The 13,724-nt window shown below is 33.5% G+C and overlaps 1 protein-coding gene across 4 annotated transcripts in view; it reads right to left on the minus strand.

Moving 5' to 3' along the window:
* Positions 1-13,724, minus strand: part of LOC106882864 (uncharacterized) — a 114,270-nt gene that overhangs the window by 27,093 nt on the left and 73,453 nt on the right. For all 4 annotated transcript variants that reach the window (XM_089353843.1, XM_089353842.1, XM_089353841.1 and 1 more), the window contains 2 exons: positions 7,983-8,123; positions 1,660-1,720 (listed from right to left, as the gene is read on the minus strand). In XM_089353843.1, the coding sequence (XP_089209969.1) occupies positions 1,660-1,720; positions 7,983-8,123 (202 nt within the window). The remainder of the gene's footprint in view (positions 1-1,659; positions 1,721-7,982; positions 8,124-13,724) is intronic.

Here is a 13,724-nt window from a genome sequence, read left to right on the forward strand (position 1 = left end):
ATTGTTGTGGAGGCCTTCCAAGTGGCCTTTTCCAATTTCTTGGATACCATTCAGCAGCTGTACGGGTCCACCTGCTGTCTGTGAATCTTGCAACACGTCCCCTCTCCTCTTCAAGTGTCACTAGCATTCAGATGGCTTTAACTTATATTAATTTGTTTGTTTAACATTTGTTTTTCCATGCCAATATAGGTTGGATGGGAAATCTTTTGAGGTAGGACTTTATGGCCCGGTTTTCCTCCCATTGCCACTTCTTATTTTTTATTCAGAAAGTGCAGAGTGACCAATCACAATGTCAACAGAAATTGTCATTATAACTGTTTTTCTCATATGGTGTCAAGTGTGGAATATTAACATTTATGCACATGTGTGCACACATGTGCATGCACACACACATATATATTGTAAGTTTTCTACAATTTCTGTATATCAAATTCACTCACAAGGCATTAGTTGGCTTGGGGCTATAGTAGAAGACACATGCTACATTTATATGATGTGATCTCATGATCAATGAAACTATTGGATGTTGTTATACATCTTGGTCAAAATGCATTATACATCATTTTAGCAGCTTTCAAATGATGCTAATTATGTGTGTAAATATATATATATATATATATATATATATATATATATATATATACATACATACATGGCACTTTGTCAGTTATGATGACAAGGGTTCCAGTTCATCTGATCAATGGAGCAGTTTGCTTGTGAAATTAACATGCAAGTGGCTGAGCACTCCACAGACATGTGTACCCTTAACGTAGTTCTTGGAGATTTAGTGTGAAACAAAATGTGAAAAGATTGGTCCTTTGAAATACATCTTTGCCAGCTGAGTGATTGAAGCAACGTGAAATAAAGTGTCTTGCTCAAGGGCACAATGTGTGCTGGGAATTGAACTCATGACCTTATAGCCATAAGCCGAATACTCTCACCGCTAAGCCATGTGCAATCTGAGTATCATATTAAAAGTAGACACACCATGAAAAGCCTAATTAACTTTAGTATTTGTCCTGAGACATACAGTATTAAATCTGCTTTGAATAGGATATACAGATTGCTATTTTAAACTAATACTGCTTCTGTTGTACATAATGAAAATATCCGTGTATGAGTGTGTGTACCTATATATTCGCACAGACGTCTATTATTCACTTATGGTTATATACTGAGGCACTTGCACTTGAAAATAGTCTAACAAGACAAAAGTTCATGACTATCTTATATCAGTTTTATATCAGAATAGTTGCTGTTTTAGGCAAATTACTTTTTGTGAAACTAAGCTTGATGTTACCACTAAAACAATACAAATGGTTATACAGAGGTATTATTGTGGTGAAAGAAATATAAGATAAAGAGAAAAAAGAACAAATGAATAGCAAAAAATATATTTGAGTTAGAGTTGTACTTGTATATCTAGCTTATCATTGATAAGACCGAAAGAATTAAAGCTTTTTAAGATTATTTTCTTTGTAATAGCTACCCTCCAGAGTAGGTTACCTTGACTATGACAAAAGAAACCATGTTAAATAAAAATGTATGTGAAGTGGGAAGTAAGGACAAAGAGTTATGGAAGAGGATAGCTATAGAAAAAAAAATAAGCCTCACAAAGTAGGGAAATTAGTGGTAATATGTTTGGAAAAGAGTACTTACCATTTTCTTTCAAAATGCCAGCTCTAACTGACATACTTCCCATTTCAACAATCAGGACATTCTGTAACAAGATAAGTGAACAGAACTTGATTCTTACAGTCTTTTTAATAAGATGAAAATATCAACAATATTATTATCAGTAATATTTCATTGCATAGTAAAGTGGTGAGCTGGCAGAGTTGTAAGCACACTGGGCAAAATGCTTAGTGACATTTCATCCAATTTTACATTCTGTGTTCAAATTCTGCTGAGGTCAACTTTACCTTTCATCCTTTCAGGGTCGATAAAATAAGTACCAGTTGAACACTGTGGTCAATGTAATCAACTTACCTCCTCCCCTGAAGTTGCTGGCCTTGTGCCAAAATTTAGAACCAATATTTCATTGCACAGTAAGGATATAAAATACTGGCTTTTGTTGTTTTTTTGTGCACACTAAGTGCTTTAAACAGAAAATACTTTTCTGAGAATATAAGTTTATCCAACACTGTCACCTCACTAATTGTCTCTAACCTCTGTTTTTACTGGTATAGCCAAACCACTTCTTTGGATCCTGCATGCTTGGTTCATCAACTTGTTTTCAGCCAACTCAAAAATGCTTTTGATTTTTTTCTTAACTATTATTATTTTATGTTCTGAGTTCAAATCATACTGAGATCAATTTTGATTTTTATCACTCAAAGATTGATAAAATAAAGTACCAGTCAAGTACAGGGGTCAATGCAATCTACTAACCTCCTCACTCAAAAATTGTTGGCCTTGTGCCTAAATGATTATTATTATCAGTGGGGTTCTTCGATTATCCCTAGAGGTCATTCTGTATCAGGAGGGCTACATCCCTATCATTGCGTACTCAGCTTTTTTTAAACTTTGTATACTATGCATATTTCCCTTCCTTTTCATTGTGTACCATGGATACTTACCCCTTTTTTAAAAAATTATTTTATCATTTCATTATATGTAAGTCCCCACACTTTGTGTCTGTCTTTATATTGTTCCTCCTCATCCACCTTGGTGGCAAATAACTAAAACTATTATTATTATTATTAAAGCAGGGAGTGGGTAGAATCACTAGCATGCTGAACAAAATACTTAGTAGCATTTTGCCTCACTTCATGATCTGAGTTAAAATTCTGCTGAGGTTGATTTTACCTTTCATCATTTCAGGGCTGATAAAATGCATATCAGCTGGGCACTGGGGTCGATATAATCAACTTCCCCATCCCTCAACTCTGCTGGCCTTATGCCAAAGTAAGAAAGGATTATTATCATTATTATTATTATTATTATTATTATTGTTCAGTAGTTTTATTTTTATAACGTGCTTTCACTTCACTACCGAGCGCAGCTCTGTGTGCCTTGGGTATGTGCTGTGTTTTGCTGTGATGCTCTTATGGTTACTGTATTGAAAGTGTTTTGCGTAGGATGTGTGCAGTGCCCAGTAGTGCAATTTTCTGTATATTATATATATTTGTAAGTCCTGGTGTTTTTGTTATGTATTTGTCTGAATATTTTTTTATTATACCTAAGGCACCTACTATGAGAGGAATTGTTTCTGTTTTTAGATTCCACATTCGAGTTATCTCTATTTCCAGGTCTTTGTATTTTGAAAGTTTCTCCATTTCTTTTAGGGAAACTTTGTCATCTGCTGGTATTGATACATCAATTAGAAAGCATTTTTTTCCTTCATTTTTTTCCTTATTATTATTATTATTATTATTGTTATTATCATTATTATTATTATTATTATTATTATTATCATTATTATTATTATCATTATTATTATCATTATTATTATTAGTGAGGGCACATGGCTTTGGTTGTTGTGCTCATGATGATGGTTTCAATTCCTAGACCAGGTGGTGCACTGTGTTCTTGAGCAAATCACTTCAACTTATGTTTCTCTGCAATCACTTTGACACCTGATGTGTGGTGCACTGTGCTCTTGTTCAGGCAATGTCGATTTGGTAGAGGAAGTGAGCTAATGTACAGCTTTTGATCATTATAAACAAATCATTTGTGCAGATTGTTCAGCAAAAGCTGAACACTGATATGTCGTTTTTGATGAGAGTATCCATCATTATTAAAGCACTGAGCTGGCAAAACAGTTAGCATGGTGGACAAAATACTTAGTGGCATTTCTTCTGATTTTACATTCTGAGTTCAAATACTGTCAAGGTTGACTTTGCCTTTCATCCTTTCAGGGTTGATAAAATACGTACCAAACACTGGGGTCGATGTAGTTGACTAACCCTACTCACAAAAATTTCAGGCATTGTGCCTGAAAGGATTTTTATTATTATTAGAAAGGATTATTATTATTATTATTATCATCATCATCATTATTATTATGTTTCTATTGTTGTTATTGCTTTGTTTTATATGAGCTATTCCAAATCTCAGTAAGAGATCTCAAGTAACAGTAAGTTGAATGTTTTACTGTGGGTGTTATTTATGAGTAGAAATGAAATATTGCAGGAAAAGGAAACCAAATAAGGAGAATTGAGATTTCATTAAAAGTTTGTAGTAAAATTTCTGACTTTGAAAGATTTGGAAAGATTCAGATATTCTCAGGTCAACAGTGTTTCTCTTAGAATGTGGGCTCCACCCTAAAGAACAATTTTTTATAGTTCTGACACTTTAGTGTTTCCCGATATTTGACCTCAGTATTTAAAAGCACCATTTGGTATTATCCCCAAAGTTCCAGTGATCAGTTACAGTTGTTGTTCTTAGATGCCACATTTTTGTGATCTTTATTTCAAGGTCCTTGTATTTACTTAATTTTCCAAATGTTGCAATCTGATGGGATTGACATATCTATGAGAAAACATGATTTTTCAATATATTATCTGATCTATAGACCTAAATAGCTTGATCAGTTTGAATACTAAAGTCCCAAAGAATGGTGATGTCCTTATTTTCTATTACTTTGCCAGGCTTGTGTTTCCACCAGTTTCTCCCATATGGCAATCCAAACTAATGGCATGTAGTTCTGTGCAAATATTGACCAAGTCTATCATAGCAATTAGTATACACATTTGAGGCTAACATAGAGCATCCAGAGATGAGGTAGTCAATTGTTTCTCCGGTTGCACTGCAAAAGCAGCAAGTATAAGCAGCACTATTTTTAAGAATGTTGGCTTGGTAATTTCTAGTGGGCTAACACTGATTCTGAGCTGCTATAATGAAGCCCTCTGTTTTTGATTTTAAGTCTAGATACAGCCAACCACTGACAGATCATATTTTTATCAAGATCAGGATCACTGGCGCTTGTAGAGTATTGACCATGTAATACCTTTAAGAAGCAACTTGTTAGAATATACACGTCTGTGAGGAGACATAAATAAGAATAGCAAAAATCTACTATACCAAAAGAACTGGTAATACATACATTACAAGTGTTCTATGAAGAGAACAAGATTGCTGCATAATTCAACATAAATGTGAAACAACATTAGACATTGTCTAGGGTAAATGAAGGTTTCTGTAGGAATGCTAAGTCATATTCACTTAGTGAGTTTACATGCACAAGGATTAATTATGATGTCGATGTTAGATGCAGTAAGGACTGATAGCGCGGTGATATCGGTGGTGAGGAATTTCAGGATCTATTCCATTTCACATACAGATTTTTTAATTAATTTTTTTTAACTAAACACTTTGAAATTTTGGATACTGGTAGAATGTGTTATGTAGAACAGGGTTTACTCTTAACGTTTTTGACAAAATTTTGTAATTTAGAAGTTATTTCATGTTAAAGTTGTCGTATTTGGGTAATTTTAACCAATCAATGACTGTATTGGATCTTCATTGTGTCATAACGTGGAGAAAGCGAGCAAATAGCTTCCTGGTGCAAACACAAGCTAGACTCCCTAAGCGGAGAAAAACTGATCTATTTAAGGAAATTGCTGGGCTCCATTGCAATATGTAGAAACTCCAAGCAATGTAAAATATGACCCAGACCATGATTACTAGCATGAAAGTCAAACTTCAAAAAGTAGTTAACCATTTAATGGTTTTAGCAAATTTATACAGAAAAAGTAAGCATTATCCTGTCCAGCATAAATAAAAGTCAACTTCATTATATTTTTTCTGTAAAAACCAATTCTGACAAAAAATTTCTAAAAAAATTCTGGAAACGGTCTACTCATGTAATTTACGTACCCCTAAAGTTTATTTTTGTTTTTGCGAAAAAAGTGCATAAATTACATGGGTTTTTACAGTAATGATAGATGTGGGTATTTTATACATGGTTGTAAAGTATGTTATTAGTTTTTTTTGAGGGTTATTACTTTCATCACTTTTGGGGAGTAAGCATGTTGCTCCATTTATGAACTAGGGAGGGATTTTCTTGGTGACATGCATAATATTATTGTACACATGGCTCAATCTTGTATGGGATTCAGGCACACAGAGTATGTCAGTGTTACTTTTAGGGTGGTGTACCTTGTGCATTGTGAGCAGCTTTCTAGTTCTTCTCTCTAAGTTTTGTAGCTCAAATTTTGCCCATTTCAGAAAAGGAGCAGAGTATCCTAATACTGACATAGCCCTTGTATTTATTGCTTTAATGATATTCCTTTCATTTAACTTTGTTTCAAGCACATTACTAATTCTCCTCTTGTACTTTTTAAAGATTTTCTCTCTAATTTCCTCTTTCATTATCCTATTGATTACACTTTCCCTAGGTATTTCTATTCCTCACTATTCTACAGCAATCTAATGATGTATAGTAATTTTATGCCACGAGAGTTTATCATCTAGCCTCTCTTCATAATTAGCACTGCACAATTATTTACCTGAAACTACATTCTTTAAAATTATTACCTCTGCCTTAGCAAAGACGGAAGTATTGTTTTCAATCGTGTTTATTTGTCTGTGGACAAGATATCTCAAGAACCACTGGATAGATTCGGATGAAACTTTCAGGGATGTTTGGCCTCATAACTGGCACAAACTGATTAGATTTTGGGATCGATCTGGTACTGGACAAGGATTACAGCTTATTTTTCCTGTTTTTTTACTTAATTTTTGAGAGCAGTCAGGTTCATTTTCAGTATTCTCGTTTGTGAGAGCAGTCAAGTTTATTTTCAGATATTCTCATTTTAAAAATCATCTCTGGCTAATCGTTGAGAGGACGTTGGTGTTGCCTTGGAGGAGGTTTACACTCTCTGAGTGCTCTTATTATTATTGCTAGTCTAGTCTAACAGTGATCTGCACTTGGGCAGATCCCTGTGCATGTGAACCTCCTCCAGTATTTTCTATATGACATGGGTGGCCCCATACCTTCCCCTGCCACTGCTAAATAGATTACTGGAACTTTGGCTACCCTGACTAGACTTGTGATGAATAGTGGAGTGGTTTCCCATTGCCTTCTCAAGGCAGGTGGAATTTTAACTCAGAGTGTAGAAAGTCAAGAGATATACTGTAAGGCATTTCTGCAAATGTGTCAACAATTCTGCCACTTTACCACCTGCAGAGCAATGTGAAATAAAGTGTCTCACTTAAGAATACAACAAGCTGTCTGGTCTGGGAACTGAACCCATGATCTAGTGATTGTGAGTGCAAAATCCTAACTACTAGGCCACATGCTTCACAGTTTGATGTATAAGAAATCATAAAAGATTAAGAAATGGATTTGATAACAATTTTTGATACATTTGAGAGATTTTATTTTGTTCATAATCATTTGTTATAGAATGCTTTTCAAATCTAGGATTTAGATTTATGTAGCAGCACTTTTAAATACATATTAGAAAAATCAAATCCATAATCCAGAGACAAATTTGCATAAGGTGGTTCAGACTACAATGAAATTACTGCAAAGAGATTCTGGAGGTAAATGTCTATGCTAGTTTAGGTTACACCTCTCATAAAATGCAAAAGATTTACATTGCTGTTTAGTACTGGATCAGATTTGCTTAAGAATCTATGATCAAAAGGCATTCCAACCAGGACTATTCAACCTTTTGTATTTTTCAAGCCTAGCATATTTAGGAACATAATAGTAAATGCATCCTTTTAAGTTAGTAGGTCATCTGAAGGTGATTTTGCTGCTATTTCTAGTAGATAGAATTGCTCCACCTTTTGTATTTATCAAGTCTAGTATATTTAGGAACATACTAATAAACCTATCCCTTTAAATTCGTAGAATGTCATTTGAAAGTGATTTTGTTGCTATTTCTAGTTGATAGAATTGCCACAGAGACATTCCCAAGCATGCTGACCCTTTATGCAAGATGTTCAGTTTAGGTGATGATGTGGACTGGTAGAATGCATATGTTCAACTGATCAAAATATGAAAGAGGAAAGTCATGTAAATTTCTTACCTTATAAGAAGATTTTGGAGCATCTACCAAAGGCTGGATATAGTTAGCTTTTAAGTTATCTACTGTTTGACTCTGAAGTGCAGCTAACCATTGATCATATTCATTTGCTGAAGGACATCGCACCATCAGGTAATGACCCCTCTATTCAACACAAAACAAATGCCATCAATGAACAATCTAGTATAAAATAATTTTATCATCTTAATAACTATTACATAAAATTATATACATACATACATGAATGCACGCATACACACACACAAATGTATATTACACACATATATATATATATATATATATATATATATATGTATAGTTATTAATATTTCTAAGTCTCTCTAAAGGAGACTACGGCAGCGGTACTGGAAATTAATAGTTATCGCCAAGCCAACATGGCAGTCCCAATATATATATATATATATATATATATACACACACACACAAACATATATATATATATATATATATATATATATATATATATATATATATATATATATACATAAATATATACATATATATAAACACACACATGTATCTATATATGTGCCGGTAGGATGTAAATAGCACCATGGTTGATGCCAGTGCCACCTGACTGGCCCCCGTGCCAGTGGCACGTAAAAAGCACACACTGCACTCTTGGAGTGGTTGGCATAACAAAGGGTATCTAGCTGTAGAAACCTTGCCAGAACAGATTGGAGCTTGGTGCAGCCTCTTGGTTTACCAGTCTTCAGTCAAACCGTCCAATCCATGCCAGCCTGGAAAGTGGATGTTAAATGATGATGATGATGATGATAACATACATATCTATACACACACATATATACATACACACACATGTACACATACATACATATACATATATATATATATATATATATATACACACACTCACATACACACACACATATATATATGTATATATATATATATATATATATATATATATATATATATATATATATATATGCATATATACATACATATATGCATATATACAAACATATATGCATATATACATACATATATGCATATATACATACATATATGCATATATACATACATATATGCATATATATATATATATATATATATATATATATATATATGTCCTTTCCTGAGCGTCTAGTAACACAATCTGTATCACATCCTCACGTTGTTGTTTTTTATTTTTTTTTTTGTCTTTTTCCTTTTTTTTGAACCTATATATATATATATATATATATATATATATATATATATCATCATTTAATGTCTGCCTTCCATGCTGGCATTGGTGGGACCATATATATGTATATATATGTATGTACATATGTATATATATATAGGTATGTATGCACATATATATATGTTCATACATAATATATGTTTATATACATAAACATACATATATATATGCATACACACACATATATACATATATATACATACATATATACATATATATATATATATATACATATATATATATATACATACATATATGCATACATCCATATATATACATACATATATGCATACATCCATATATGCATACATCCATATATATACATACATATATACATACATATATATATATATATACATACATATATGCATACATCCATATATATACATACATATATACATACATCTATATATATACATATATGCTTGCATACATACACATACATATATATGTACACTTATATACATATATCTGTACATATATATACACATACATATATACGTACACATATATACATATATCTGTACATATATATACACATACATATATATGTACACATATATACATATATCTGTACATATATATACACATACATATATATGTACACATATATACATATATATATATATATACACATACATATACACATATATATATACACACATATACACATACGTACATACATATATATATACATATACACACATATACATATATATACATACATACACATGCATATATATATATATATATATATATATATATATATATATATATATACACACATACATATGCATATATATATATACATACATATGCATGTATATATATATATATATATATAAACATATATATATCTACTACATATGTGGAAAATTGGTGTGTGTTTGTTTATGGCATTGTTAACTAACTCCTCCTACATCGTTTTATTGATTTTAATGAAACTTGACACGTGAGTAGAACTCATGTCTGCAAACCTCATGACATACTTAGATTGCTGAAAAAATTGATAATACGGCCCCTGGAAGGGATTTTTATATCTACCTCATATAACTAATTTTTTTTACACACTCAAGGGAAATAACCTATACCACCTGCATAATATTTTTTAAACACTCAAGGAAAATAACCAATAGCACCTGCACTTACAGTTGTTAGTTTGATTCACACAATACTACTTTTATACTTTATTTGATACATAACTAGAACTCATGTCTGGAAACCTTGTGACATACTTAGATTGTTGAAAAAAATTGATAATAGGGCTCCTCCAATGGATCCTTCCATCTACTACATATTACTAATATTTTATTTAAACGATCCAAGGGAAATAACCCATACCACCTGCAGTTTTTAGTAAAGTGATCTCACAATCAGCCAACCTAATTCTGCATTTCACTACTCAGTTTTGAACTGCTAAACATTATTATTGCACTCCCTTGATTTGAATCTTAAACCTTAAAGACTTCATTCGTACATTTCTATACATACATACTTTTTACTCCATTGATTTTGCCTTATCACAGTTACACTTTTTCCATGACAGTTGATAAATTTTTTATTCCACAACATATTTGCAGTGGCTTCATGCAATCCTCAATATATATATATATATATATATATATATATATATATATACTTAAATATATGCAAAGACCTGTTGAGGCAAGTGAATTTGGAATTTGAAATCTGAAATCGAAATCGAACCGAATACGATGACTGGCACCCATGCCAACCTCTCCTTCATTGGACACTAAACTCTGCTTGCGAAGACCTGTTGGGGGAAGTGAAATCGTAATTGAACCATACTCGATGACTGGCACCTGTGCCAGTGGAACACTAACAGCACTGTCCGAGTGTGTTCATTGCCAGAGCAGCTGTCTGGTTTCCGTGCTAGTGGCACGTAAATAGCACCATTTGAGTGTAATCGTTACCAGTGTCGCCTTCTAGCACTTTTGCTGGTGGCACGTTAGAAAATCATTCAAGCGAGGTCATTGCGAGTGCCGCTGAATGGCTCCCATGCAGGTGGCATGTAAAAAACACCTTTTTGAGCATGGCTGTTGCCAGTACCGTGTGACTGGCCCTTGTGCTGGTGACACGTAAAAGCACCCAGTACACTCTTGGAGTGGTTGGTGTTAGGAAGGGCATCCAGCTGTAGAAACTCTGCCAGATCAGATTGGAGCCTGGTGCAGCCTTCTGACTTGCCAGTCATCAGTCAAATCGTCCAACCCATGCTGGCATGGAAAGTGGATGTTAAACGATGATGATGATATATATATACTTATATATATATGTATATATATATATATATATATATATATATATATATATATATATATATACTTAAATATATATATATCTATATATATATATATATATTTATTTATTTATTTATGGGTTTCAGCCAAGTGGCTGCGGTCATGCTGGTGCACCACCATGATTTTCCGTCTTTATGCTGTGCTCTCTTCACGTTCCTTGCATGGCTCTTCTCCCCCACCTGACATGGTCCAATCAAGAGTTTTGATGGCACATCTGGTGTATAAGCGAATTTGACATAGCTGCCCTAAACTGCATCTCATTACGAGCCATTGGTTCGTCTGGTACCGTGGAGAGGAAAGTGTCAAGTTTTATCTTGAAGACCTCCGTATCCATGTCTTGCATGTCTCTCAAATGTTTTGGCAGGGCATTGAAGAGCTGAGGTCCTCTGAAACCGAGGCTGCTGCAGTATCTCGTTCTTATGTGAGATGCAGTGGACGGTACCTTTGGCATCATGCAGTGGCGACCTGTGCGGGCGTTCCTGTAGTACTTGATGCCAAAGTTTGGCACCAGTCCTTCCAGTATTTTCCATATGTATATTATTACATATCTCTCCCGCCTGCGCTCCAGGGAGTAGAGACCTAGTGCCTTCAGTCGCTCCCTGTAGTTCATCTGTTGGACTGTGGCGATCTTTTTTGTATAGTGCCGCTGAATTGCCTCGAGTTCTACTGTCCGCTTAACACTGTGTGGTGACCACAACTCAGAGCAATAGTCTAGGCGGCTCAGAACAAATGTCTTCCACAGAGTCAACATGACTTTTTGATCCCTTGTACGGAATGTCCTCAGTATCCACCCTGCCAGTTGTCTGCACTTTGCTGTCAACTTGACAATGTGCATGTGAAATGATGCATCACTACACATGTTGATGCCCAGATCTCTTACTGTTTGTGGTTCTGGGATTGCAGTACCTCCAGGCCCTGTGTATGCCAGTTGGGAGGTGCTTGTGGTCTTGTAGCGCAGTACTTGAAATCTGTTTGCATTGAACTGCATATTATTTTGCTCTACCCACTCATATATTGCATTTAGGTCATTCTGCAGGCTTACAATATCATCAGGATTCTTTATTGCCTGAGATATCTTTGTGTCATCAGCATAGCTAGTGACAGTGGCTCTCCGAGTGGACTGTGGGCATGTCCAGAAGGGCCACTATGAACAGTAGTGGCCCCAGAACAGTTCCTTGTGGAACACCGCTCAATATTTGTGTTTCCCTAGATAGTTCTCCATTGGCTGCAACTGTCTGACCTCTACCATTCAGGAAGTCATGCAGCCACTCTCCTAATTTACCAGCTATGGCAAGGTTTCGCAGCTTGTGACACATCAAGCCATGATCAACTTTGTCAAAGGCTTTTGCAAAGTCGAGATATATCACATCAACATTTGAATGGTCAAGTAGCTGCTTCAGGACCCAGTCATAATGCTGCAAGAGCTGCGTGAGGCAGCTTCTACCTGGACGGAAACCATGCTGGGTCTCATTCAGCAAGTCATTTTCTTCTAGGAACGCAATCAATCTCCTTCTGACAATTCGTTCCATGACTTTGCTAATATGTGAAGTCAGAGAGATGTGCCTGTAGTTCCAGCCTCTGCTCTGCTTCCACCTTTATGGATAGGACATATGGTGCCTTCCTTCAGCTTTTTGGGAAGTTTACCATTTGCAAGGAAACTCTGGAAGAGTATCCGGAGTGGTCCTGCTAGTTCTTGTTTACATATATACATACATATATATATATACATATATATATATATATATATATATACATATATATATATATATATATATACATATATATATATATATATATATATATATATATATACATATATATATATATATATATATATATATATACATATATATATATATATATACATATATAATATATATATACATATATATATATATATATATACATATATATATATATATATACATATATATATATATATATACATATATATATATACATATACATATATACATATATATATATATATATATACATATATATATATACATATACATATATATATATACATATACATATATATATATACATATACATATATATATATTCATATACATATATATATATTCATATATATATATATATATTCATATATATATATATATATTCATATATATATATATATATACATATATATATATATATATACATATATATATATTCATATACATATAT

This window comes from Octopus bimaculoides, chromosome 6 (genome assembly GCF_046866305.1).
Source record: "Octopus bimaculoides isolate indiv1 chromosome 6, ASM4686630v1, whole genome shotgun sequence".
In the NCBI taxonomy this organism is placed as follows: domain Eukaryota; kingdom Metazoa; phylum Mollusca; class Cephalopoda; order Octopoda; family Octopodidae; genus Octopus; species Octopus bimaculoides.